This window comes from Megalopta genalis, chromosome 1 (genome assembly GCF_051020955.1).
Source record: "Megalopta genalis isolate 19385.01 chromosome 1, iyMegGena1_principal, whole genome shotgun sequence".
Lineage (NCBI taxonomy): Eukaryota > Metazoa > Arthropoda > Insecta > Hymenoptera > Halictidae > Megalopta > Megalopta genalis.
Window position 1 is genome coordinate 16,414,378 of NC_135013.1, and position 25,532 is coordinate 16,439,909.

The 25,532-nt window shown below is 41.6% G+C and overlaps 1 protein-coding gene across 2 annotated transcripts in view; it reads left to right on the plus strand.

The window, feature by feature from the left end:
* The window catches only part of shaker (potassium voltage-gated channel protein Shaker), a 489,510-nt gene that overhangs the window by 116,988 nt on the left and 346,990 nt on the right, over positions 1-25,532 (plus strand). Inside the window, exon 1 of one of the 2 annotated variants that reach the window (XM_033473868.2) lies at positions 5,534-5,871. The exons of the other annotated variant lie outside the window; for it this stretch is intronic. Coding sequence (XP_033329759.1) covers positions 5,792-5,871 — 80 coding nt within the window. The 5' untranslated portion in view covers positions 5,534-5,791. Of the gene's footprint in view, positions 1-5,533; positions 5,872-25,532 lie in introns of those variants that run through there. 2 annotated transcript variants of the gene reach the window in all.

Below are 25,532 nucleotides of genomic sequence, written 5' to 3' on the forward strand. Positions count from 1 at the left end.
AACTTCTCTGTATCAATTATTTTTTAAGATGATTATTGATGATGATTACGATATTTTTTAAATGAACGGAGAATCGAATTAGATTGTATTTACTGTAACATTTTAATGCGTTAAATTCAAATGTTCGCGGAGGATCGATAAAATTTTATTTCTGACTGAAACTTCGACGAAAAAACTTGAAGATCAAATGATCTACTTTAGATCTACGTTTCAAAATTTTATCAACGATCTTTTCCTGTCGGTTTATCACACTATGTGCGACAGATGCTCCTACATGTATTCTTTCTGCATACAGTAATGTCTCCCTTACTGACGCTCAGATTGTCCACTAAAACGAATAATTTGGGAACAGGAGATACGAATATTCGAGCCTTGCGACTTAATTTTTATAATTGTGGACAATTTATAACTATAAAAATAAACCGCAAGGCTCGAATGATCGCATCTTCTCTTCCGAAATTGTCCATTTTTCTGGACATTACTGTAGTTTCACAGTCTCAAATATCTCTACGAAGCTCAAAAAATGTTTCCCGCGACTCTAACCGGAATGAATGTGAAGCTTGAAACCTGTTCTTCGCAACCGCGTTTTAAAGTCGGATCTACGATATTTATTTTGCCTTGTTTTATCGTAGTTCGTGCGAGGGGCGCGCTTCTGCATTCGTTCTCGAAAGTTTCGCAGATTGAAATATCTGTATGCGACATAAGAAACATTTCTCGCGATCCAAATCACAATGAAATCGAAGGTCGAAGTCTCCTCTTTGCAACCGTGTTCAACATTTGGACGTTGGAGTTTTTAACGTGGTCTCGCCGCGGTTTGAGCAAGAGGTGCGCCGCGGACGGCGAAGCGGCCGGGTTCCGCTGTCGAAGAATTCTAATTATGTTGATCGGTGTCGCAGCAGCGAATCCCGGCCAGTTCCGGGCGTCATCGATTCCTTCATTTCCGGGGAAGCACTCCCGCGATCAGGCTTCCCGGGATTGTTCCGTGACGGTCGAACGTTACCTGTTCGGGCCGCTCGAAATTTATAGCGCATCGTCGCCGGCCTTTGCCTGATATAGGCGGCTAAACTTCTCTGCTCCCGGAGCGGAAGATTAGCCGGGCCCATTAAGGTCGTTATCTGTCCATTAAAATCTTAACCGGCGCATAACGTGCGGCATCTAAGTGGATTGTAGCGCAACGGACCCTGGCTGCAGGGAAAACAAGATGGCAAGCAAGACCGTGCAACCGAACGTTTCAATTAAAAGAATTCGTCCGTCCTTTTGTCCCGTATCAACTAATTAAATTTTGTCGCAGGGGTTACTGCGACGGTTTACATAAAATAATCCGAGAGAGTTTTTTTTTGGTTTTTATATAACGAGAACTTTAATATAACTTGTAACAAAAGGCGACGAGGTACAGTGTGTAGAAGGTAAAGGTAAACGAGTGACGGATGAGACAGAAATATGAACACGTTGAGAGTCGGAGGAAAACTTGCTAACTGACGTTTCCCGGTCGAGAGGTCCTCGTATTTATTGGGGAGAGCGTATTGAAATTGGTAAGGGAAAGTCCTTGGGAAGGGCGAAGGCCTTTCCCGAAGATTTTCCGACCGGGGTGATCCGGGACCTATGGTCCGAAGCTGTGTCCCAACGTTTTTATTGTTTTCTTGCGGTGTGTACGCCTTGCGTCGGGAAAACCCGAAAAAGGCATATGCACACCCCGCTTTTGAAGGACGTGTCTTTTTATGTCTGGTCCGCCACAAAATCAAGTCAGAGTAATCGCAGCCAAGCACAATTGCTAACATAAATCTTCTTCCTCTGGCTTTAGCGCACGATTTTAAAGAAACAGATCATGGCTCCTAATGCCAGAGAGTTTCGAACTAGGTTATGCTTACCACTGTTCCATCGGGATAGGACAATTCAAATGGCTCCGGTTCAACAAAGAAGTTCCAAAGTAAATTTCTACGTTTACCGACGACACGCTTCGAACAGTATATTTCGGCAGGCGTAGAATATAAGTTGATCATTGGAAAAAGCTGGGAAAGTGTAGCATAAAGCGAAGCGAACTGTTTCTGAACCTATCACTATTTCATTAGGATAAGAAAGTTCGAATGACTGAAATTCAAATTACATTATTCACGAAGTTCGAACGACTAAAATTCGAATTGAATTGTTCGCGTGCTGAAATGTATCTTGGAAGAATTTCTTCGATCGGCCGCTACAATTCGTCGACGAAGTTGAATACGCGGTAGAAAATAATATGTTATCACTTTTTATAATCAAGCATCGATTATTACTATTATTATTGTTCTCGTCGGTGCGTGCTTTTATCGAGGTGTTTCCTGATAATTGAACGAAAAGATGAAGAACCGATCATTTGACCGTCGAAATAACATATTCGATTGGTAGGTTTACTGCTGAAATTTGCGGCAAGATACGTGCAATTCATTTATATGAAAAGCACAGAGAATGACGAGCACATATTCTAAATTCCCGAGAAGTTAGGTCAATGTTATACATAATGGGTTCGCAGAGCCATGGCATATGTAGAGCGTATGAGTGTTACTATGCCAGGCAGCGGGTCGCGAAGATTCGCGTTGAACCGCTTCGAAAGAGAAGATTAAAGTGACAAGCTGTGGAGACTAAATGACAGAAGCAAACTCAATTGTTGTCCCAACGAAAGCAGAATATAATAACTAGACCGCGGGTTTTATGCATTTACAAAACCGAAAGTAAACTGAAGAAAATTGAAAGAAAAAAGAAATAGAGAAATGCTAAGAAAATTTAGTAACACCAACGTACGGTGAAAATAAAATATTTATTAAATTTATTAAATTAATTTAATTTATTAAAATTATTAAATTAATTTAATTTATTAAAATTATTAAATTAATTTAATTTATTAAAATTATTAAAGGAAGAATAATGATTCTACTTGGTTCCAGCATCTTTCAATCGACGCAAAAAACTTCCATTCTGCCTAAAACTCCGCGGTATGATAATAATTTAATATTATAATTTGATAATAATTTAATATTATAATTTCTCTCTCTCTCTCTCTCTCTCTCATAATAATTTAATATATTATAATTTGATAATAATTTAAAGATACCAGCATATATCGCAAAGATATTTCTCCGATCTGAATATAAGACGAAGTGGTTTGCAGTTCTGCCAGCGCGACGATGCTCTTAATTTTGCGTTTGGGATCCGATTGTCGCTGTTCTTGAACGGAGTGGCTCTTGAAATTTATAGTCACGCAGCGTCTGGCGCGTCAGCGTCGCGCCGCGTGTCTAGCGTTGTGTCACTGTCGGCGAATTAAGGGCGGGATATAGATAGAATCGGAAAGCCGGCGGTGGTGGTGCCGGAATACCGATCAGGGGACCGCGACCGGTTCGCCGAAGATTCGAACGGCAGGATGCTGCGAGTGCCTGAGAGAATCCGCGGCGAATCGTCGTCGGTCCCGATCGTCCGACAGAAACGTTCGATGCCGGGATCGCCTGCGCGGCAATCGCGAAGTGAGTGACTTCTCCGTGGAACCGGCATTTTTTACCCGCCGGCAGATTCCACCGTTTCTGTGAACGGTTTTGTGCCAAGTTATGTAGGACGGTGTCGATATTCTTGTTGAACACGTGTCGCCGCACGCTCTAGCGAACGACGAACGACGACGCTTGTCGCTCGATCCTCCTGTCCTGGTTAGTGAAGTTTCCTTCATGGTTCCGAGAGTGAACGTTCAAGCGGAGAAGAACTTTTCGGGCCTGGATCGTGGCGGATTTACCGATCAAGCAGGCTAGAATCGAATATTCTTGGCAGATAAGAGAACAGCTTGCTGTGCGATTCTCTGTTCACAGTTGACGCTTATCGGACGTCGGATATTCGAATAGAAGATGTAACGATATTTTGGTGGTGGCCAGAGTTGGGCAGCGCTCGAATCGTTTCGAATAAATATTTATCTGAAATCATTGTTCGAATGCATTCCATTCTAATCGGATATTTTGTTCGAATAACAATAATTAATTATTTTTATCTTATTAGTTATATTTATTATTCTTAATTATTCTTAACTTGTTACGCGGATAATTCTTTACTCTTCGGACGAATAAACTAATCGGAGATCGTAAAATTATTCGAATAATAGTTTTGTAAGAATATATTGATAGAAATACATTCCATCATGTATTTAAATTTAGAATCGGTTCAATTTGCACTACTCTGTCGATGATATTTTGGGTACGCGTGTTTATTTCTTGTTATTTTTACAACATTACTTCGCGATGCAGCTTTTGAAAGAAAGCGAATCGTAAAAATTAACAGGGGAGAAATTAATCAATAAATTAGGGAAAAACACTTTAAATTCTATCATTTTTATTCAAATCGATTGTTTTCCGAATGAATTCATGCACAAATGAATACTTATTCGAATAACCTTCTTATTCGAATGGATTCTTAATCGAATAAATTCTTATTCAGATCAATTATTATTGAGATAAATTCTTATTCGGATAAATATAATTATATAATATACATTAATATATATTATATAATTATTATTGTAATATTATTATTATTATTATTATTATATTTATATATTTATTATTTATTATATATTTAAATTTATTATATAATTATTATAATAACAATATTATATAATAATAATATAATATATATATTAATCTAGATAAATTTTTATTCGATTGGCGACTTATTCGACTGAAATAAAATTTTGCTCGTTAATTTCTATCTCTTATCCGTCATTCGAATAAGATTTTGCACAACTCTAGAGACGACATACGTCCGATAAGGCTTGAATCGATTAGAAGAACTGCTTCGGCCTTGAAAATTCTCTGTAAGAAGAAAAGAGTTACCGTTCTTAAACACTATTAATTACCAAATCAGTGAAAATGGCTAGTTTCTGGTTTCTTTTTCAGAGAATAGAAAATGGTTTCTATGAGAAATTTTCACATACATTTCTTGATGCGAGCATATATTATAAAAGAAATCGTAAGAGAATTAAATAAATTCGACCTTGTCATTGTTACGAAACAATATATTTTAGTCGCGTCCGACAAAAAAACCTACGGTGCCCGTCAAACTGACCGGTTTCGTATTTCTTCCTTCAACATTGTTCAAGTTACGAATTCTCGTTGGAGGTAATTGAATAAATTTCCTAATTCAAGCATTATATACATTCTACAATACAAATTCCATTAAAAGAAACAGCAACTTTTCGTTGAAAGTCATAATGAATTCTGTCTCTCGTCATTCTAATGAAGACTACACGCGTCGATGTGGCTTTTAGTGCTCGGTAGATTTAGCGCTGAGTAGAACGATTCAGAATTAATTGGTAGACTTAGTCTGAAACCTTTCTGTCACATGTTCATCACGATATTGCATGGCAAGATGTTGATCAAAACACGTCACCAAAGACAGCCGTCCACGATTTGAATGAAAATCGGCGGAATCGGCGAAATCGTAAATCCGTCGGTGTCCAGAGACTCCTCGAACGGCGAACGTTCGATTCGAACAAGCAGCCACATTTTTCCCGAAATTTCGGAACAGTAAAACGAGATCGTCGATCGGTTCCCGGTATGAATTTTCCAGAGCCGAGTTCGCGGAGGAGAGTTCGCGTTACTTTCGCAAATTGTCCGTGAATTTTTCTGCTCTCGGCGCCCGCGACCCGCTTTGTCTCTCTCTCTCGAGTGTCCTCGTGGAAACACGGATCCTTGGATGTTCTGTTCGGCCAGTGTTTTCCCAGCCCCGGGCACTCGGTGAAAGTTACGTTGAACTTGCCGGGCGCAGCTCTAAATGATTAATCAGGATGCACAGTGGAATGAGGGGCGCTCTCGCCGCCACGAGGCTGAGGCGGCCTCCGCGGAACACGCAGGACCGTAAGAAAAGGTAACCACCGGTTTTTGCGTTCGAGTGATCTCCTCCCTCTCTTACCCCCGTCTCCCCGATTCTTCGTAACGCTTTCCGCTAAGTTCTCCAGCGAATCGTTTTTGTTCAGCCGCAGTAAAACCACCGAATTGTCAACAACTATGAAAAGATAGCGTTTCTTTGAAACGCTATCTAAACACAGCAAAAATTTCGTAGATCTGCGTTCGACCGCTCGGCCGTTAACCCCTTGCCGTACTTCGACGAGTTCGACTCGTCGTGAAAATTTCTAGTAATAACTTATTGAGTATATATGTTATTCTGTCCATTAAAATTTGAATAAAATTCTAATTTCTTGTCATCAATATTTAAGCATTCAAGTAAATTTAGGCACTATATTTAGGCACATATTTATATTTATATTTAGGCACATATTTATATTTATATTTAGGCACATATTTATATTTATATTTATATTTATATTTATATTTATATTTATATTTATATTTATATTTATATTTATATTTATATTTATATTTATATTTATATTTATATTTATATTTATATTTATATTTATATTTATATTTATATTTATATTTATATTTATATTTATATTTATATTTATATTTATATTTATATTTATATTTATATTTATATTTATATTTATATTTATATTTATATTTATATTTATATTTATATTTATATTTATATTTATATTTATATTTATATTTATATTTATATTTATATTTATATTTATATTTATATTTATATTTATATTCATTATAATTTAGGCACAATAAGCATCAATTTCCTTTCCCTTTTCTTTCCCTCGTTCGCGAACGAAATCAAAGGGTCTGCTTATCCAGCGGAGACACGGGCTTCTTCGAAGACTTTAAACCCCTTGACATATCATTCTCGTCGCAGTTACTGCGATTCGAAATTTTTCGATTATCATAAATTCTTAGAAGGGAAAGAAAATTGATGCTTTTCGTGTGCCTAAATTTACTTGAATGCTTAAATATTGATGACAAGAGATTAGAATTTTATTCAAATTTTAATGGACAGAATAACATATACAGGGTGTCCCAGGTTTGAATGTTCAAACTATGTCAGTGTATTCTATGGCACAAAGTAAGAGAAAAATGTTATGTAAACATAGGTCATACAGAGCTTTATTAAGAAGTTGTAACAAAAATTCAGAATAGGAATAGTAATCAACTTGCTGTTACTGCAAGCATTGGCTTGAATAGATCAGCACATGCCGTGTGTTTATATAAGCTGTGTTTATTAATACATTTCGAAATGTCTACCGTTGTTGACAATACATGACTGACGCCGATCGAAGATCGAATTTATGACCGTGCGAATTTCGTTTCTATCCTCTTTCGTTTCATCGAGCGAATTTTTGTTAGAACTTCTAATAATAATAAAGCTCTTTATGACCTATGCTTACATAACATTTTTTTCTTACTTCGTGCCATAGAATACACTGACAAAGTTTGTACATTAAAACCTGGGACACCCTGTATACTCAATAAGCTATTACTAGAAATTTTCACGACGAGTCGAACTCGTCGAAGTACGGCAAGGGGTTAACAGCCGAGCGGTCGAACGCAGATCTACGAAATTTTTACCGTGTTTAGACAGTGTTTCGAGGAAAGCACGCAGATAATTTTAGCTCGAAGAGATAATTTTTTGGCGAGATATCGCAGTTTCACTCAACGTAGCTTGTGAAATATGCGATTTTCAGATCACTTCTTTGCGATTCTTTTAAAAACTGGTGTGGAAAGTTTGCGACACCGTAATGTAATTAACAAACTGCGGATTCCATGCGTTTATGACAGAAATGTGTAGATCGATCTCTAAATAGTAAAAATATTTAGAGAATTGAAAATTGTATTGTTCGCAAGCGATTAAATTGATTAAGAAGAGAAATAAATTGTTTCTATAGCTTCTGCATATTGCAACGAATGCGGACAATTTTCATTTCACATAAAAATCCGCGATATAGATATTAAATTACTGAAATAACATGAATGAGCGCGGTATTACTCTGCAACGAAAACGTATTAAAAGTTGCGCGAATCGAGGCTGCAAAAATCTCCGGTGAAAGGAACTGCAGTAACTGGTGATTAAAATTGCAATTGCTGTTTCGAATTGAAACCGAGCCAATCCTCGAATTTAAATGAAACATTTCCGAGCACCGAGTGAATAGCTGAGAGAGAATTCAGAAAATGATCGATCGTGTTGCGGAGATTTCACCGGAAACACCGAGTCCGTCCTTTTTCTTTTTCTTTTTCTTTCTTTTTTTATTGGAACATCGTCGGTTATCTTTGGCTTTAGAACGGTTCCAAGGTTGCCGTTCAATTCTTTTTCATGGAGGCTGACCTTTCGAGCCACCGCGCCGGTGTGCACCTTAAACTTCAGGTGTAAATATAGATTGTCAGAGAAGTTTGAATTCCTGGGTCGCTTCTGCCATCTGACGCGGGCGCCGGGAAACCTGGAAAGAACGCTGCCGACTTTGTCGACTTCGCTGCAGGCGACACGCGTCGCGTTTCCCTTTAATCTGAAAATCGTTATCCGAAGGGCCTTCGGAAACGAAATCTCTCGAACGAGAATCGCGTCGAATAATTTGTCCGAAAAAAGATTTCTGCGAGAGAGGGATTTGCAGATCTCGCAATTTTTTCATTGTTATCTGTGGTCGAAAGGAACGCTTCCTGCAAAGGCGGTTCGGAAGCCCGGCCCCAGAAAATTGATAACAACGCAAAATGATCGCGATCCATCGAGAACTGTCGACTTCGTTAGTTACACTGAACTCACATGCGAATTTAATTTTATAGGCCGAAATTAAATAATAAATAGCTGATTAATTCCTTGGCGCGTTTTAAAAAGTCCCGACGACTCGTGATGGAGATTTCTACTAATAATCTGTTAAGTATAAACATTATATTTCGTTTTTTAAATCGGAATAAGATTCCGTCTTCTTGACATTAACATTTAGGCGTCGAAGTGTACAGTGATTTCTCCCGAATTCGCGCTCAGATCGCGCGCAAAAATGGACGATTTTGGAAGAGAAGATACGATTATCCAAGAGTCTTTCGACTCGTTTTTATCGTTGGTGATTGTCAATAATAATATAAAAATCGTATTTTCTCTTCCCAAATTGTTAATTTTTGTGCGCAATCTAAACGCGAATTAGGGAGAAATCACTGTATATAGACACGCAATAAATTCAAATTTCCTTTCTCATTTAAGGAAGAATTGCAATCGAAAAAGTTGCGATCATTATAACTGTAAAGATAATGGTAGCAGAAGTTGATTATTTTAACTCGAATTCTAATTCGAATGTACGCAAGTGACTTTGATAATTAGGTTATTAATAAATAACCTTGAAAACCTCGAAGAGAACACGATTTTAAATAAAATCTACTAACAAAGGTATTCTTTGCATATTCGATTAATTGATGCAATTCAATTCATTATCGCGGCTGAAGGAAACATCGACCACCTTTGGATTTCTAATTTCTATATTTACTATATTTCTATATTTACCAATTTCTATATTTACTATATTTCTATATATACCAATTTCTATATTTACTATATTTCTATATATACCAATTTCTATATTTACTATATTTCTATATTTACCAATTTCTATATTTACTATATTTCTATATTTACCAATTTCTATATTTACTATATTTCTATATTTACCAATTTCTATATTTACTATATTTCTATATTTACCAATTTCTATATTTACTATATTTCTATATTTACCAATTTCTATATTTACCAATTTCTATATTTACTATATTTCTATATTTACCAATTTCTATATTTACTATATTTCTATATTTACCAATTTCTATATTTACTATATTTCTATATATACCAATTTCTATATTTACTATATTTCTATATTTACCAATTTCTATATTTACCAATTTCTATATTTACTATATTTCTATATTTACCAATTTCTATATTTACTATATTTCTATATTTACCAATTTCTATATTTACTATATTTCTATATATACCAATTTCTATATTTACTATATTTCTATATATACCAATTTCTATATTTACCGATCTCCAGATCTCCACTCGGTTACGCGAGCAATGAGATCATTAGAGTGTTAATAACAATTTTTCCTAGTTAGAAATCAGAGGATTCCGCGCTACGGTGGCCGGTGCAATGCAAGAGCGATAGCTCGAGCAGCGGTTCGAATTGATTGGATAGCTTGCGGTCGCCTCGTTCGCGTGCATGTGCGATGTGCAAGCGGTGCGCACTCGAAGACGAACAGGCTGCACTCGGCCGGAACGTCGTCGCCGCGTCGGCCGGCCGAGCAGAGTTCCATTCAGTTTCGCCGGCGAGTTCTGGCAAACGACTTTCTGGCAGCTGTCCTGGCCAGGCTCGAGTGCACTCCACGGCTCGTTCCCTTTCGCGTGCACCCTTTTTCCGATCGTTTCGCAGGATTACCAGCATTCGTCGGACACCTCGGCTCGGCGGCCATTAACGGCCGCCAGTTCCCGTTTTCGGTTTCCGCAGGACGAAATATCGACCACGGGCTCGGCCCGCGCCGATTATTCCCTCGTAAAACGGCCGCGGGTTCCTTCGACGGCTCTTTTGCGCACGAAGGTCGCACCTCCAATTTTCGCCTTTACGAGCCCCTCTGTATTGCCCGCGACCCCTTACAGCATTAACGGCGCCGCTGTCCTTCGCTCGCCGATTAGGTCCTCATAGACTGCGGATCTTTATGCAAATCCCCGTTCCGCAAATATCGGAACGAGATAGATATATCCGTTCCTCGATTTGCGCGAAGGATTCGTTCCACGTAGATTTATTTTACGCGAATGAAAATCGCGCGGAATTGCGCTATAAGTGCGCTGTAAGTGCAAATAGAAAAGAAATATTGTTAATAAAAGGTAGTATGTTTTAGGAATGCGTATTTATTTCAATAATAGCTAAACAAAATACTAGTTACGACATTTCAGAAAACAAGAAATTTTAATCCGTGTCGCTATCGCTACTGTAATTTAAAACAATCAAACTTTTCCTTTTAACTGACACAAAATTATCATTTTCATCGCTCGAAAGTATCTGGAAGTTCGACTTCATTGTCATTGTTAATGTAAATTTGTTCTCGATACTTCCTTTTAATAAAGCTGATATTTTCATTTGCTGATATGCGACGTTTTATTCTCGAAATTTGGTTTCCATAATTACGTTAACACTCGGAAAGGGGTTTTCCAAATTCTTGAGGTCATTTGGAGTAACTTTTTCCGTAGCGAAAATGCTGTATCAATCTTTTGGAAAAAATTCATGAACTTTACAGCGATTTACCGGCTGCGTAAATTCCGATAGTATATTTTTTATACCACGATAAACGCGTTTTTATATATATAATATTTATATAAAATATATATATATATAATTAATATTTATATTATATATATTTTTTATACCACAATTAACGCAATTTTTTATTGGCTCTCAAAATTAATTGTTATTGTAATATATTCAAACCGTCTTCTACTACGATGTTTATCTAAATAAATAAATAAATAAATTTTATTTTCTAGTTTCAGCTTCATTGATCAAATAACTTTGATATTCTGATAATTGTAGCGGTTAATTTTCAGCACTTAACGTGTTAAACAATTGTAAAAAAGCGAAACCATCGAAGCACACGTTTTCTAGGATACTTACCGAATTCATTTCCCAGACAATGTTATTTCGAAAACTTTCCTGCGGGTGTAATCTGAACAGAATCAATGCGCAAAGGACGATACACTGCGCCATAGCGTCTGGTAGGAAAGCTCACCGTGGAGTCTCGTGCAGCAATGAAAATGGAAGTTGTTTTTGCTAATAATTTCCTTCCGTTCCGTGGAAGTCCAAGAATTCCCGAGGCTCGTACCGCGGGAATCAGGATCACGCATTCTCACGCGTGTTTGCCCAGCTGTTCTCCGTCTCCTCTCGCGGGAATTTCATGAATCCATTTAAAACAGGAGAAAAAAAAGGGGCAACTGAACTGTGCACAGTATTGACCCAGGTCGAGGATCGCCTGCAGGTAATAGCGACGTTTCCCCTCTCGTGCAACGCGAAACGAACATTCTTGTGCATTTACTCTACTTACGCGTGCTACGTGCCCCTTCGATGCTCATTACGCTTATTCATTGGCGTACGCGTTCGCCACGGATTATAAACTTCGTTCTCCGCCGAATGAGACCGCAGTGAACGTGGTCGTTCGGCTTCCGACGCTGCGCGGATCCGGCTAAATTAATTTACAGACGTTGAAAATAAGAAAAACTTCCTATGCCAAGAATATGGCCTGAGATAATATTTGCTATTGCGATTAACCCTTTGCGCTCGAAGCCATTTTAACTGTAAATCGGAAATGATTTTTCTCACCTACGCTGTTTCTATTTTATGCGACTTATTGTGACTTATACAACAGTTATATTTTTAACAATTCTTCAAATCTAAATTTTCTTCGTGTAAGAATTATTTTGGAATGTGACGTAAACATTTTTTAGCGGTGCCTTGGAGCGCACCACTCGAGCGCAAAGGGTTAATATTGTAACTCGTGTTAATGTCGTCGATACACTCGTTTCCGTATGTAAATTTACAAAAATTAGAATCAAAGAAATGTTTCCCTTCATCGACTAATAGAATGCTCGTAAGAAGAAAATGGAAATGATATTAGAACCTTTTCATTGCGACAATTTTATTTATTGAAAAGGAACATCTATAGTTGTTATGCACCTATATATATATTTACTTGGACGCTTAAATACTCATGAAAGGTCAACAGAATTTTATTCTGACTTAATAGAAAGGAACAACATACAGTAATGTCACTCTAATCGACGCTCAGATTGTCCACAAAAATGGACAATTTGGGAAGAGAAAGTACAATTATTCGAGGCTTGTGGTTCTTTTTTATAGTTACGAATTGTCAACGACAATAAAAAACGAGCTACAGGGCTCGAATAATCGTATCTACTCTTCCCAAATTGTCCATTTTTGTGCGCAATCTGGGAAGCGTCAGTAAGGGAGACATTACTGTAATTGATACTAACTAAAAATCCCCGCCACGTGCCAGATTATTGAAGTCGCATAAAGCGTGTGTCTGAGAATAGTTATGAATTTCGAACAGCAAAATCCTAGCGACTCCGATTGTACGAAGAAGTCCTTAGCCAACCGAAACATACTGCAGCATTTCTTGACCCAGATAGCAATTCCATTTGCAAACGCGAACTCGCTGGCGAAGTTGCGACAGACCCTTTCGTTCGAAGATCGTCGCGGTCGCAGCCAGCGGTTCGACGAACGCTGTGTACAGGTTGTCACCGGTTGTTCGTGCCGTCCTGTTAGCACGTGTAGCTGGCAGAAGGCGGCTGGTCGGGCATCGCCAACAATTTCGCCGTTGGTCGCCGCCCATTGACACTCGGGACGCTAAAACGCAACAAGCGAAACTGGAACGCGGCCGGTTGCCCGCTACCATTTTTCCGCAAATGCCGCATTGCATACACGCCAACGTCCTTCGCGTTCCTCGAACATACGTCTCGATATATATGTGCGCACACGTGCCGCGTATGCTCGAAAATTTCTCCGCGGAGCGAGAGCGATTTCCACGTTTGTCCGTTCTTTTGTTGCTGTACGAACCGAGTCGGGCAATCCTGTCGCTTTTTCAACCGTGGGCACGGTGCCCATAATGTTGCTCTTTCGGGAACGAACTTCGGGCCCGTAAACTTTCCGATGAATAGAATCCCGTTCAGAAGCGTAAAACAAAGGTCATCCATGGACTGCGGATCTTTGTGCATTCGCGGCATTTTGTGAACTATAAAGAAGCATCCGTATCGGCAGAAATTAACGGAATTTTTAGCTCAGTTTGAAAATGTGATGCTTTGTAAAGATCCGCTGTCTAATCATCGATTTTTAAGAATTATTTCTGGAGAAACTATCGCACGTAGGGATCCGAAACTTTGTACGCGTGTTTGCACATGTTCGAAGCAACAGCGTAAATTTTTACGAAACATTTTATTGAAAATTGTTGTAGTTATTAATACATTCTGGCCCTCTGAAAGAAAAAGAAGACGCCTCTCGTTTTCTTTCTATTCGGTTCTTTAACTGGATAAAATAATGGAGCTTTCTAATAATAGCTTGTTATTTTATTCTTTTAAATTGTATAATTGCGTTCTATTGTTACCGTTATTTAAGCATTCAACGAATCGAGGGCGCATAATAAATATAAATTTTCTGTTCCTTCCAAGAGATTATTACAATCGAAATAGTTCTAATCATTGGAACTGTTAAAAAAATCGTACTTTGATTGAATCAGCACCGTAAAATATCAATAATCTGCTATGATTGGCATTGAATCGAGATAACTCATTTGAGATAATTAGACTGTGTATTTTATGCATTTATGACAAAAACGAGTAGCTCTTTAAAATCGAGAAGAAATTAAACGAATTTCAGAATATCGACGTGTTATCTTATACCGAGTTAGATTATTCAAGAAAAAATTAAATTTATATTATTTGATATGAATATTTTTATATTTTGCACAAAGATTCGCAATCTAAAGGACAACCATCGCGTTTCCGAACGAAAAGATTCTTGCGAACCAGAATAAATTCTACTTTTTTGTTTCTCCGACAAAATTATTACGATCGAAAAAGTCCTAATCGTTATCACTACGAAGAAACAGGTGCGGCAAATCATCGAATCTGCACCAAATGATCCGAGAAAATTGGCATTCGACGATCCGTTTCGAGAAAACAATTATGTTCCGAGACGATTCTCGTGCAGAAGAATGAATCCCGCGTGGATCGGAATATCGAAAATTGTATCGAAAGTCGCGTTGCACGGCGCGCGGTAATTGCCGATGACATGGAGGGGCGCAGGTTTAATCGGTACCATCTCCGCGGCCGTGTCAGCGTCGCCGCACGCAGAATGTGTCATGCATGTCCGGCAAACTCGAATACTGGGGCACGGGGCGTTAAACAGGTGACTGCGGGGTCGGCGACATGCGGCGCACGGTTACGGAGCGCCGCGACGCCCTGCAGGCGGCCGTTCCACAAACCGCCGAGCCCCCACCCCCGCGCGCAAACTTTCTGTTACGTGCCGGAGACAGCCTATAGCGTGTCACTTTGCCCCTGCAAGCCGTTACCGGTGGCTGAAATTCATTGGCGTGGATTGCCGCGGCCCAGATTCCGTCGCCACGCGTCGACCTTCTCGAATTTTCCAAATCTGCCATCTTTGACTTCAATGGCAATAACGTGTCGATACTTTCCTGCGCTATTTACGAGTGTCTCTGGCGCGGAAGCTTCCACGAAATACTATGAAAATTGGCGTAAGCGCTTCCAAACTCAGGGAATAATTCTGTAACATTGGATTTACTGCGTAGAAAAATCCTTGACGTCGAGAAATTGTTGGAATTCAAACGTTTATGATTCTGCGAGAAAAGATATTGCACGATAACGAATTTCGACTCATTTTCAAGCTCGATGCCTCTACTTTCTCGATTCATTGTTGATTCTTCTCTATCGTTTTTGTCGTCGTTCATTATCGCGCCATTAGACGATATCTCAGGCTGGAAGCTAAATACGAGCGAATTTAATTAAATTTGTTCTCCAAAAAGCTACAAATTTAAACAAATTTAAACTCTGGAAACTGGAATCTTTTTTCATTAACGTATCCGTCACATAATTGAAGATCGCAGCCTCCCATTCGCAACGACTCCAAGAATCTCGATTCACGATTCTGTTTGGCCGTTTTATGGGACAAAAAAGTGGAACAAGTTCGGTCATGCGATAGCGTCAGCATCGATTCGAGGCTCCGTGACATAACTAAAAAAAAAGTCGTAAATCAAGTTTTAGGGAGTCGTTGCAGAGAGGAAGTTTCACTCTTCGAATCTACGGGTAGATTCGGCCGTGAAGAAATGTTTACAACGCTTTCAGAGTCGTTCGAAAACGGAACTTCGTCGCGCTACGGTAACGCTTCTTTTTTCTTACTTGTCTCCATAGCTCGCGTGCGAAAGGGTCAAAGATGCGGTCGCAACTATAAAATGTTTCATTATTTAGGATCGCGGACTGCCACGCGACAGCGAGGTTTCATCGACTGGCACAACGGAATCGTGGCCGTACAGGCTGCGAGAGAATTGATTTCGCAGCATAGCCAATCCGATACCGGCGGAGTCTGTCTACAGAGAGTTATTACCTATTCAAATATTTTCCCTTCGCTGACGGAGCATGAGCTCGTTCGGCGACTATGAACGGCTAATGTCTCCGACGTGACGTTAGTTCCACCGAGGATCGAGTCTCCCGTCGAATTCCATTCGAATCGCTTCGAAACGACGGCGTATGAAACAATCGACTGGAACTCTGGATTAGTTCTGGCGTGGGCAACGGCAATTCGAATGCATTTAGACTATCGTTCCAATCTCGTTGGACAGCGTGTCGCAACCATTCGATTCCTCGGGTCTCATCCGTGCAGTCGCGTGTTCCCGCGGCGTGCAGTCTTGCAATAGCATAGCCACGCCTCGATGTCGTTAACCTAATCCCGGTCGACTACGTAGGACGAGTCCACGGGAACCGAATCGAAGTTCCCCGTTTCTTCGGATTCTGTTAACCTTTGCCGCATCCCCAAAGGGAATTCTGACTCTGATCACATCGATTTTTGTTTACTGCATTCGATAGGACACCGAAAGAAAGGCATCTCGGCCAAGTTTCGAGCCGTTGTTCCGATCTTTAGATCGGATAATTTATTGCATAATTTATTATGAATATTCATAATCGCATAATTTATTATGAAAATATTCGTGAATATTCTTCCTGACGAGAGACAAAATTGGTTTATAAAATTTTTTTTTGTAGAAGCTATCGAGTGACTGTATTTATACTTTCCTGGAAATAGCGTTTTTATTTGGATAACGAGTTTTCAGACTTCTCGAAAAGGGCAAACGTGGTGGAAAAATTAAAAAGGCGCCAAAAATTCGAAAGAACGCTCGAGAAGAAGAAAATTCGAAAGAAATTTGTAATTTACCAGTTTTATATTAATTTCATGCCGTTGTAAGCGTTGTTAATGATTTTGTTAGGTTTCCATCGGTGGCTTATCGAATGGTGTAATGAAAAATCAATTTGTTATCTAGTGACCGTATTTATATTTTCCTGGAAGTAGCGTCTTTATTTGGATAATGAGTTTTCAGACTTCTCGAAAAGGGCAATCGTGGTGAAAAAATTAAAAAGGCGCCAAAAATTCGAAAGAACGCTCGAGAAGAAGGAAATTCGAAAGAAATTTGTAATATACCAGTTTTATATTAATTTCATGAGGTTGTAAGCGTTGTTAATGATTTTGTTAGGTTTCCATCGGCGGATTATCGAATGATGTAAAGAAAAATCGATTTGTTATCGAGTGACTGTATTTATACTTTCCTAGAAATAGCGTCTTATTTGGATAACGAATTTTCAGACTTCTCGAAAGAGGCAAACGTGGTGAAAAAATTAAAAAGGCGCCAAAAATTCGAAAGAGTGCTCAAGAAGAAGGAAATTCGAATGAAATTTGTAATATACCAGTTTTATATCAATTTCATGCCGTTGTAAGCGTCGTTAATAATTTTGTTAGGTTCCCATCGGTACCTTATCGAACGGTGTAAAGAAAAAAATCGATTTGTTATCGAGTGATTTATATTTTCCTGGAAATAGCGTCTTTATTTGGTTAACGAGTTTTCAGATTTTTCGAAAGGGTCTAACATGCTTATATATCGCATGGCGTAAAGGAAAATCGATTCGTTTAGGGGACTCTTCTATATCCTTTCGTCGACTCACTTTCGACTTTGCGGTGAACGAATGTTCGTTTTCGCCGCTACTTTCCGTATCTGCCAAGGTCTCGAAATCAGCAGCAAGTTTTCACAACTCGCGAGAGTGGGGAGGCTCTCGGAGAATTTGTTTTGGTCGGCTGTACACCAGTGTCGCGTGTTACTCACGTATCCGGGAAATTGGGTCGGCTGTTCCTAACAGGGGCGGCATCGATTCCCGAAGAAGGTCGCCAGGAAAGCTCTCAAGGAACTCGTGCGGATTACCGGCTGGTTTCGCATCCCGTTCCAAAGGATCCCGGGCCGAGTGTTCGATCTTCCGCATCGGGAACCGCGAGGACACAGTCGCGGAAAGACAGCGCGCGAGCCGTCGATCCGCTGCGCGCGATAATAAAACCGCCCCCTGGAACCGTTGGTCCGCGCACCGGCAATTCGCTCACCTGTCAGCTACGTCTCCAATTTCGGGATAGTCCCGGGATGCTTGTTCACTGAAAACGCGGGATCTTCTTATCCGACGCGCTTTCGCGTTTGCCCGGTTGCGTTCAACTGACTGTCACGGTTTTATCGTTCCCGCGAAATATTGTACACGAAATCTGAAATTGAACGACGGCGAATGGAACAGATTAACTTGATTAGATTCGTCGAGAAACGTACGAGAGATACCGCGTGTTGCTGAATTGATGTAGACATTTCGCTATTTTCGTTACGAGAAGTCTTTCTAATTTGATTACATTTGAAGGAATGAAAATGAAATTAATTTAATTTGAATTGCTATTAGAAATTTCTAGTTGTTCTATTAAAAATACGTGAAAAATGGAGTTTCTGTACAAAATCTATTACAGTTAAAAATTTCTAGTTTTTCTATTAAAAATACAAGAAAAATGGAGTTTCTGTACAAAATCTATTACAGTTAAAAATTTCTAGTTTTTCTATTAAAAATACAAGAAAAATGGAATTTCTATCAAAAATCTATTATAATTAAAAATTTATAGTTTTTCTATTAAAAATACAAGAAAAATGGAATTTCTATCGAAAATCTATTATAATTAAATATTTCTAGTTTTCCAAATAAAAATACGTGAAAAATGGAGTCTCTATAAAAAAATCTACTATAATGAAAAATTTCTAGTTTTTCAATTAAAAATACGTGAAAAATGGAGTTTCTATCGAAAATCTATTATAATTAAAAATTTCTAATTTTTCAATTAAAAATACGTGAAAAATGGAGTTTCTACGAAAAATCTATTATAATTAAAAATTTCTAGTTTTTCTATCCAAAAATATACCAACCGTTTCGTTAATAATTACGAGAGCAGGATCTATCGAAAATTTCATCGATGGCAATAGTTCGAGGAAGTATTGACTTTGAAAATCCGTCAGAGTCAGATGGCACAACCTTGTCGGAAATTGATGGATGCTTGACACCGATCGGATGACAACGTATACCCACTTCCCGCTACAATGAAACAAGACTTTTTCTAACTGTAACTGTGTCATTAGAGTTACTCCAGATATAGGCTCTAGTTGCCTAGATTATGAACCATGTTGGCCTTAGCTCACTTTTCTCGTGGTCTGCGCACCGCGCCGAGATACCGATACATTATTCAACGGAAAGCTGCTTCGCCGTGGCAATTGTTCGTTGCTACGTTACACCGTTAATCTCGCGGTCGTAAAGCATTTAAGTAGCCCGATATTAATTTTTAATCCCGCCGCGGACAGACTAATTTTGCGGGCGCCGATTTTCGTTGCGAAATTCGCGGAGTGAATCACGTAGTCGTCGATCGATATTGTAACCGTCGGCAAAAAATAATAATTGTAAAATGTTAGAGATCTTACCATCTATTATACAAAAAAAACGGGGACTTTTTTTTAACGATCAAAGGGTCGATCGTAATTTTTAATATCACGAAGGAAGCAACTGGTCGGTAATAAAGCCGCAGCCGTGAATAAGGTCGTTCACTTTGCACTAAGGCTTGTTCGTGGGTTTCCCTGCTGGGTTTACATGGAACACGCGTATTTATTTATTGAACCATTTACTTGTCGAACAAGACTGTTTTCTTTACACGTGTGTTCGCCGGACGGTGCTCGGTGCATAAGTTATACCGTATAATCCAGCAGCGTTGCCCGATTTCTGTTGACTTGTCGCGAACTGGAAAAGTTTCAGCAATAATAAGCTAATTAGATGCGACGAAGTTATTCACTTTTCGCGATCGTCATGGCTCTCGCCGTACCAACAAATGCTTAGCAATTTGAATACTCGTTCGTATTATTTGCTAAGAAAACAGCTTTCGACGCTCTATTCGAAAAGCTAGCTCCGACGATACTTTCACCCATGACGCTATCACAGTCGGTTGAAAATGATTTCCGATAAATCGTCGACATTCGAATAAAAAAATTACAATTTCGTAGAAACGAGTCGTACAGCGACAACCCTGGAAATTTTAAAACTCGAAGCGTCTACATTCACAATTCATCGTTCAATTCCTCTTAAGAAGTTAAACCGTCCCCAGAAACGATTGGATATTCTTTAATCGTTTCGCGAAAACTCCTTTCTAGCTTCACAAAGCGACTAGTTAAAATCGTACATCGAAGTTTAATGGTCTGTTGCAAAGAGAAAGCGCCGCCAAGCTACGTTACGATCGCTCGCGAGAAGGATTTTCCGCAGCGTTTCGAACCGTAACATTTTCAACGTAGACTGCACCGCCGTTTCCCCACCTGCTACATTCTGCGAAAACAAGAAAATATACGACGTCCAGCAAAAGCAGAGATTCCAAGCTGCAAAACGAGTGCAACCACATAGTTGTACGAATCCCTGTCGAGACGATATCGGCCTAAATATCGACGATCTGTTGAAAATCGGCGGGGACCCGCGCTCGAAAACCGTGGTCAATTAATCCACGGCGTGGTCGGCCACTGATCTCGGTGTCATTGTCACCGAGCACGATCATTGAGAAAAGGTGGATGTACGCAAATAGCCGGACTATATCCAGGGAAGATTGAGCGCACAGGGTGGCGGCAGGTTCGAGCGGTCGCGATATCCACGAGAATCAGGCGCCGAGCCCGCGGCTCGCGACTCCGTCGAATCGATCGGAAGGGAAAAGTCGGGAATCGGATCAAGTCCATCGCTGGCAAACGGTCGACCGGCTGACCAACCAGGGATACGCCTGCTGGCTGTGCTCGCTTGCCACAAGCCAGGTCGTGCACGCTGGGTCAGGAGAGAGAGTCAGTCATACCGACGCCGTGCTACCATTCGCGTCACTCATTGGTCGAATCCCGGCAGAAGGCTCCTCTCGAGAAAGGTACAAGGGGCCCAACCCGATCCGAACCGCCGCGACCCGACGCAACCCGAGCCGCCCGTCGCGACCGGAAGGATCCTCGGCACCCGGGGATCACGTGACCGCCGGAGCCTGCATCTTGGAAGAGACCGATCGGTATCGATTCCTTGTTCAGTGTCGATCGAACAATATCGAACAGTGACGGGGGACGTTCGATCCTCTTTTCTCGTCGGCGTGATCAGTTCGGACTGCTTCGACAAGTGATTTCCTTGGGATTTCAACGTTTGTCGGTGAGAAGTGGGTCTTCTTGGTCATCGTGGCCTTCGGTGATCCTTTCACGGTGCTCGCGGTTGGACGATGGTAGCTTGCCGTGTCCCTGTTCGTCGGAGATCTTTCACCTTTTCTCTTAAAATCCTCGTTCTCGTTGTTGCTTCGATTGCGATCAGAATTGTTTCATTCGCAATTTGCGCGAAGCCGAATCGCGCTTCTAGCGCAGCCAGATCGCTGCCACGAAACGCGGGAACCGTAAGAAATGTTTAGACAGCTGTTCGTGGATTAATATAAAGAAGATTCTCGGCGGAAGTACGGCATCGTGTAATGCGCCGTACTCTTTGAGAGGATCAAGACCCGCGGGTCCTCGCAAGAGAACGTCGCAGACTTTCAAGCAGCTATCCTGCAGGATTTCCCAAGCACACGCGAGAGAGATGCATTATTTATGCGTTCCGTCCTGAGACGGCGCGCTTAAAATATTGTTTCCCCGGCTGCTTCTCCCGCAGGAGGTATCGAGCTCGCGTGGAAACGGTCCCAGAGGCCGTTTCTCTCGAGCTTCGAGGCGCGCCGCGTCCCCCTTTTGCAATTTATTCGGCTTTGTCTTCCGTCCCGAGGAATCCGCTGTAATTCGTCGGGAATCGATCGCTGTTCCTCGAAGACGAGCAGCGCCGCTCGAAATTGATTTAGAAGAGTCGGGAGGTCTCGGCCGATGGTAAACAACGGCTGATTTAGAAGTTTTCCCCCCTCGGCGAAGTAGTTTCGGGCCGAACTCGTTTCGAAGTGGTTCCCGCTTCGTTTCCGAGCGAGCTCGCGGGACGAACAGAGTTATTTTCTTCGCCGCGGCCTCGGAAATCGTGTTATCGCGATCGTCCATCGATTCGACCTCTCCGCCGCAACGATTACTTGCGTTTTTTTTCTTTTTTAAACGTTACTTTCATTTTTGCGACGTCGGTTTGTCATGCGAACGAAGGCCCGTTCCACTTTTCGCTGTCAGAAGCTTTCGTTGCCACTTCAACTCCTCGGATAGAGTAGCACTTGTTCGGTGATCGCGATGCCTGTCGCCCGCTCTTCTCGGCAACCGCATTCATTACTTGAGCAATTAACGTCGACCAGTGATGGTATATATACATGTATACTTTTTGATAGATCGTTAATTATCGTCTGATTCCGGAGGCTTCGGATCGCGAGCGTCCGAGTACCCTTGTCGTTCGAAGTGCTGTACAATCGCTATAAAAAATCGTTGATCACGTTTCTTGGACTCGTTGGAAAGGGGAGACCTCGATCTTCGAGATCGTGGCCATTCGACGTAGGAGAAATACTTTTTCAACGCCGTAGAATCGTTTGAACTTACGTCAAACTTTCTAGCGACCGGTCTACACTTCTCGCGCAAAGTGCTGTAGACAATCGTTGTAAAAAATCGTAGACAGAACTTCTTGGACTCGTTGGAACGAGGAGACTCCGATCTTCAAGAGGGCAGCAACTTGCTGCGGGGAAAAAATTGTTCACGGCCCGTAGAGGTGTTCGAATCTACGTAAACGAATACACCGTTTTGTTCCAATCGTACCAGGATACTTTTTATTCGAAGTGCAAGCAAATTGCAAGAAAACGTCGCATCGCAAGTCTCGCGAACTCGTTACAAAGGAAAGTCTTTAGACAGTCGAGTGTATTGTAATTTGGGTCTCGGAAAAAATTGTGTAAGCTTCTCGCGGGGGTGAAGCTGAATCCGTAAAATTGTCGGGAGAGGAATCGTCGAGCTTCTCCCGGCACAAAAGCATATTTGAATGGAAGCAACGCAGGGAAATAGATTGCAAGTGGATTCCTGTCTGATTTTTCTTCAGAAAGTTACAACAGCTTGAACATGCTTGCTTCGCCCGAGATTCTCGGGGAGAATTTCCGAGAAAAATGTTGTCTCGAGCTCTCCTTTTCCTAGCGCGGAGAAACCCCTTCGGAAACAACGGAGCACGTCGAAAGCGGAGACTTTATTCGATAAAACCAGGGGCCCGGGTAGAGAGATTACCGTTCAATTTTCCTGCGCGAGGTTACGCTGTTTAATACATTAACAATATTCCAGCTCGAGATTTAACGACGCTTTTAATTGCCGAGCATTCCCAATGGAAAGTTCTCGCAGTAAATAATTCGTTTCTCCAAATATTCATTGTTCCGGCCGCGGGAGAAATCAGGGAGCCGGGGGCGGAGGGGGTTGGCGAGGCAATTAAGTCGACGTTAATTGCGATCGATTACGCGCGGAGCCTACGACCGAGAATCGGGACGAATAAATTCGGATTCGTTCGGCCGAATATTTTCACGGTTCGCGTGGATTATTCTTAACGCGTTATCGCATTCGGGGCCGGAGTCTCTGGGAGTTATAGGCGACCGAGCGGGAATCAAATTAATTGGCGATCCATTCTCGCCCGGGGCTCGTAGAACCGGTGACCCAGGCGATACTAGATTTAAATGCGGACGTGCCGTTGCCTCCTCGAAAGGCCCTTACCTTCGCTCGATATCCGAAAATAATCGCCGGCTGTGTTTCACCGCACGCTCGCCGTTCGATTTCACGTCTCTCGATCGTCAATTTATGCGCTATACGCGAAGCAACATTAGGCTTTCTGCGCACCATTGTTCTCGGAAACGGCGGGACGGTAACGCCGGGATCTGCACCAGAAGTGTTCAGAATAGATCTCGTTTATTGGCTTTCGCTCGGTTCGCCAAACAGCGCGTTATTGATTTATTCGATTTATACATACGATCCTATCATTCTCTTCGATAAGATACAATTTTATCGGAAAGTCGTGCAGCTGCACAGCACGTTTCATCATCGACACCCTGCGTCGCGCATGATATTCTCACGTAAAATAATCATCGTGGTCCACGACGCGAGCATGCCAACGGCCTGTCATTCTCTCGCGGTGACACGTGTCGGCTCCTTTTCTATCAAGCGCGCAAAAGTGCACGGAGCGAAGCGGTCCGGGCGCGTTCCGCGCCCATTATCGCTTCCAATTTCACGCCGTAAAATGCGCTGTATCGAACAAACGCGACGCGCACGGCGGAATTATCGCGTCAGCCTCGAAAGAACCGTTTGACGCTCTCGCGCAAATTGCTCCGCGAATAATAATAAAAGTTTCGCTCGCTCTTCCGTATCGACGACTCCGGACGAGAGCAACCTCGTTAAAAAAAAAAGAAGAAAAAACTAGAGTGATGCTCTATCGAATTCTTGTTCGACAAACAAACGTGGCTCTCCGCGGGCAACTATGTGGGTCACCGTGCAAACGCGTGACCCTATCGAGGATAGCGAGCGCGAGCGCCCATTCAGAGCTTCGGACACGAACCGATTTCCGGAGGATCTGGGACACCGCCGCGGTCGACGGTGTCCTTCGCGTTGGTCCGTGATCCTGATCCTCCGAGGGTCGCGCCGAATTTCGGTGCAACTCGGACCGGTGCAAGCCCGCAGCCAGACCCGGCGCGCGGGTCGGTTCTCCTGCACGGGTTCGCACCGTCGCGCCGCGTTGGTTCAAGGTCGGCCCCGGTGCCGTGATCGATCTCGGAAATTCGCCGGTTCGGGTGCAAGAGTACGCAGCGCACTCGGAATCGAGGTTAGCGTGCCAGCGAAACTGGACCCTTCGCTTCCTTTTCTGGTATTGACCGGGCGGCACCGAGCGCCAAGCTACGCCGCCGCCATCTTTCGGCCGGCCGGCACACCCCTCCGAGGATCAAAGAAATTTTTCGCGAGCTGTGCCACCCCCGTTCGTTCGTCGCTTCGCGATTCAACCCTTGCGCGTCGCCTTATCCCCCACCCTTTTCCCTCCCGCATATTTTCGGGCTAATTTTTAACGCTCGTTCGATTTACCGGTGCACCGTGACATCTTCTGGCCGTTGTAGCGATCTTCGACGTGGCAGCTCTGTTAACCCTCCACCGGCATTATGGTAGTCCAGGAGCGGCGAAATTTTTCTCATCGAATTTTCTGCGCTCGAACGTTTCTTTCGATCAATGTTTAGCGCAAATTAGAGACATCGATAGGGTATGCCCGAGTTCTTTTTTCAGATTCTTTTCCACCCTGGAACAATAAAAATTAATGGCCGGTAATAAAAGACCCGCGATGCCCCGCAGCCGCGTTAGCGACAAACCATAATGCCGGCGGGAAGTTAATTATAATCTACCGCCTTGCTTTAGAAATTTCTGCGATAATAACAGTATCTTCGTGAAATTCGAGATTAAGAATCGTCTTGTCTTCGTCTTCTCTGTTTTAGCGCTGATCTTGCCACTACCTCGGTCAAAATAATTATTTTTATACATTTGATTTTGCAATCGCCGAAA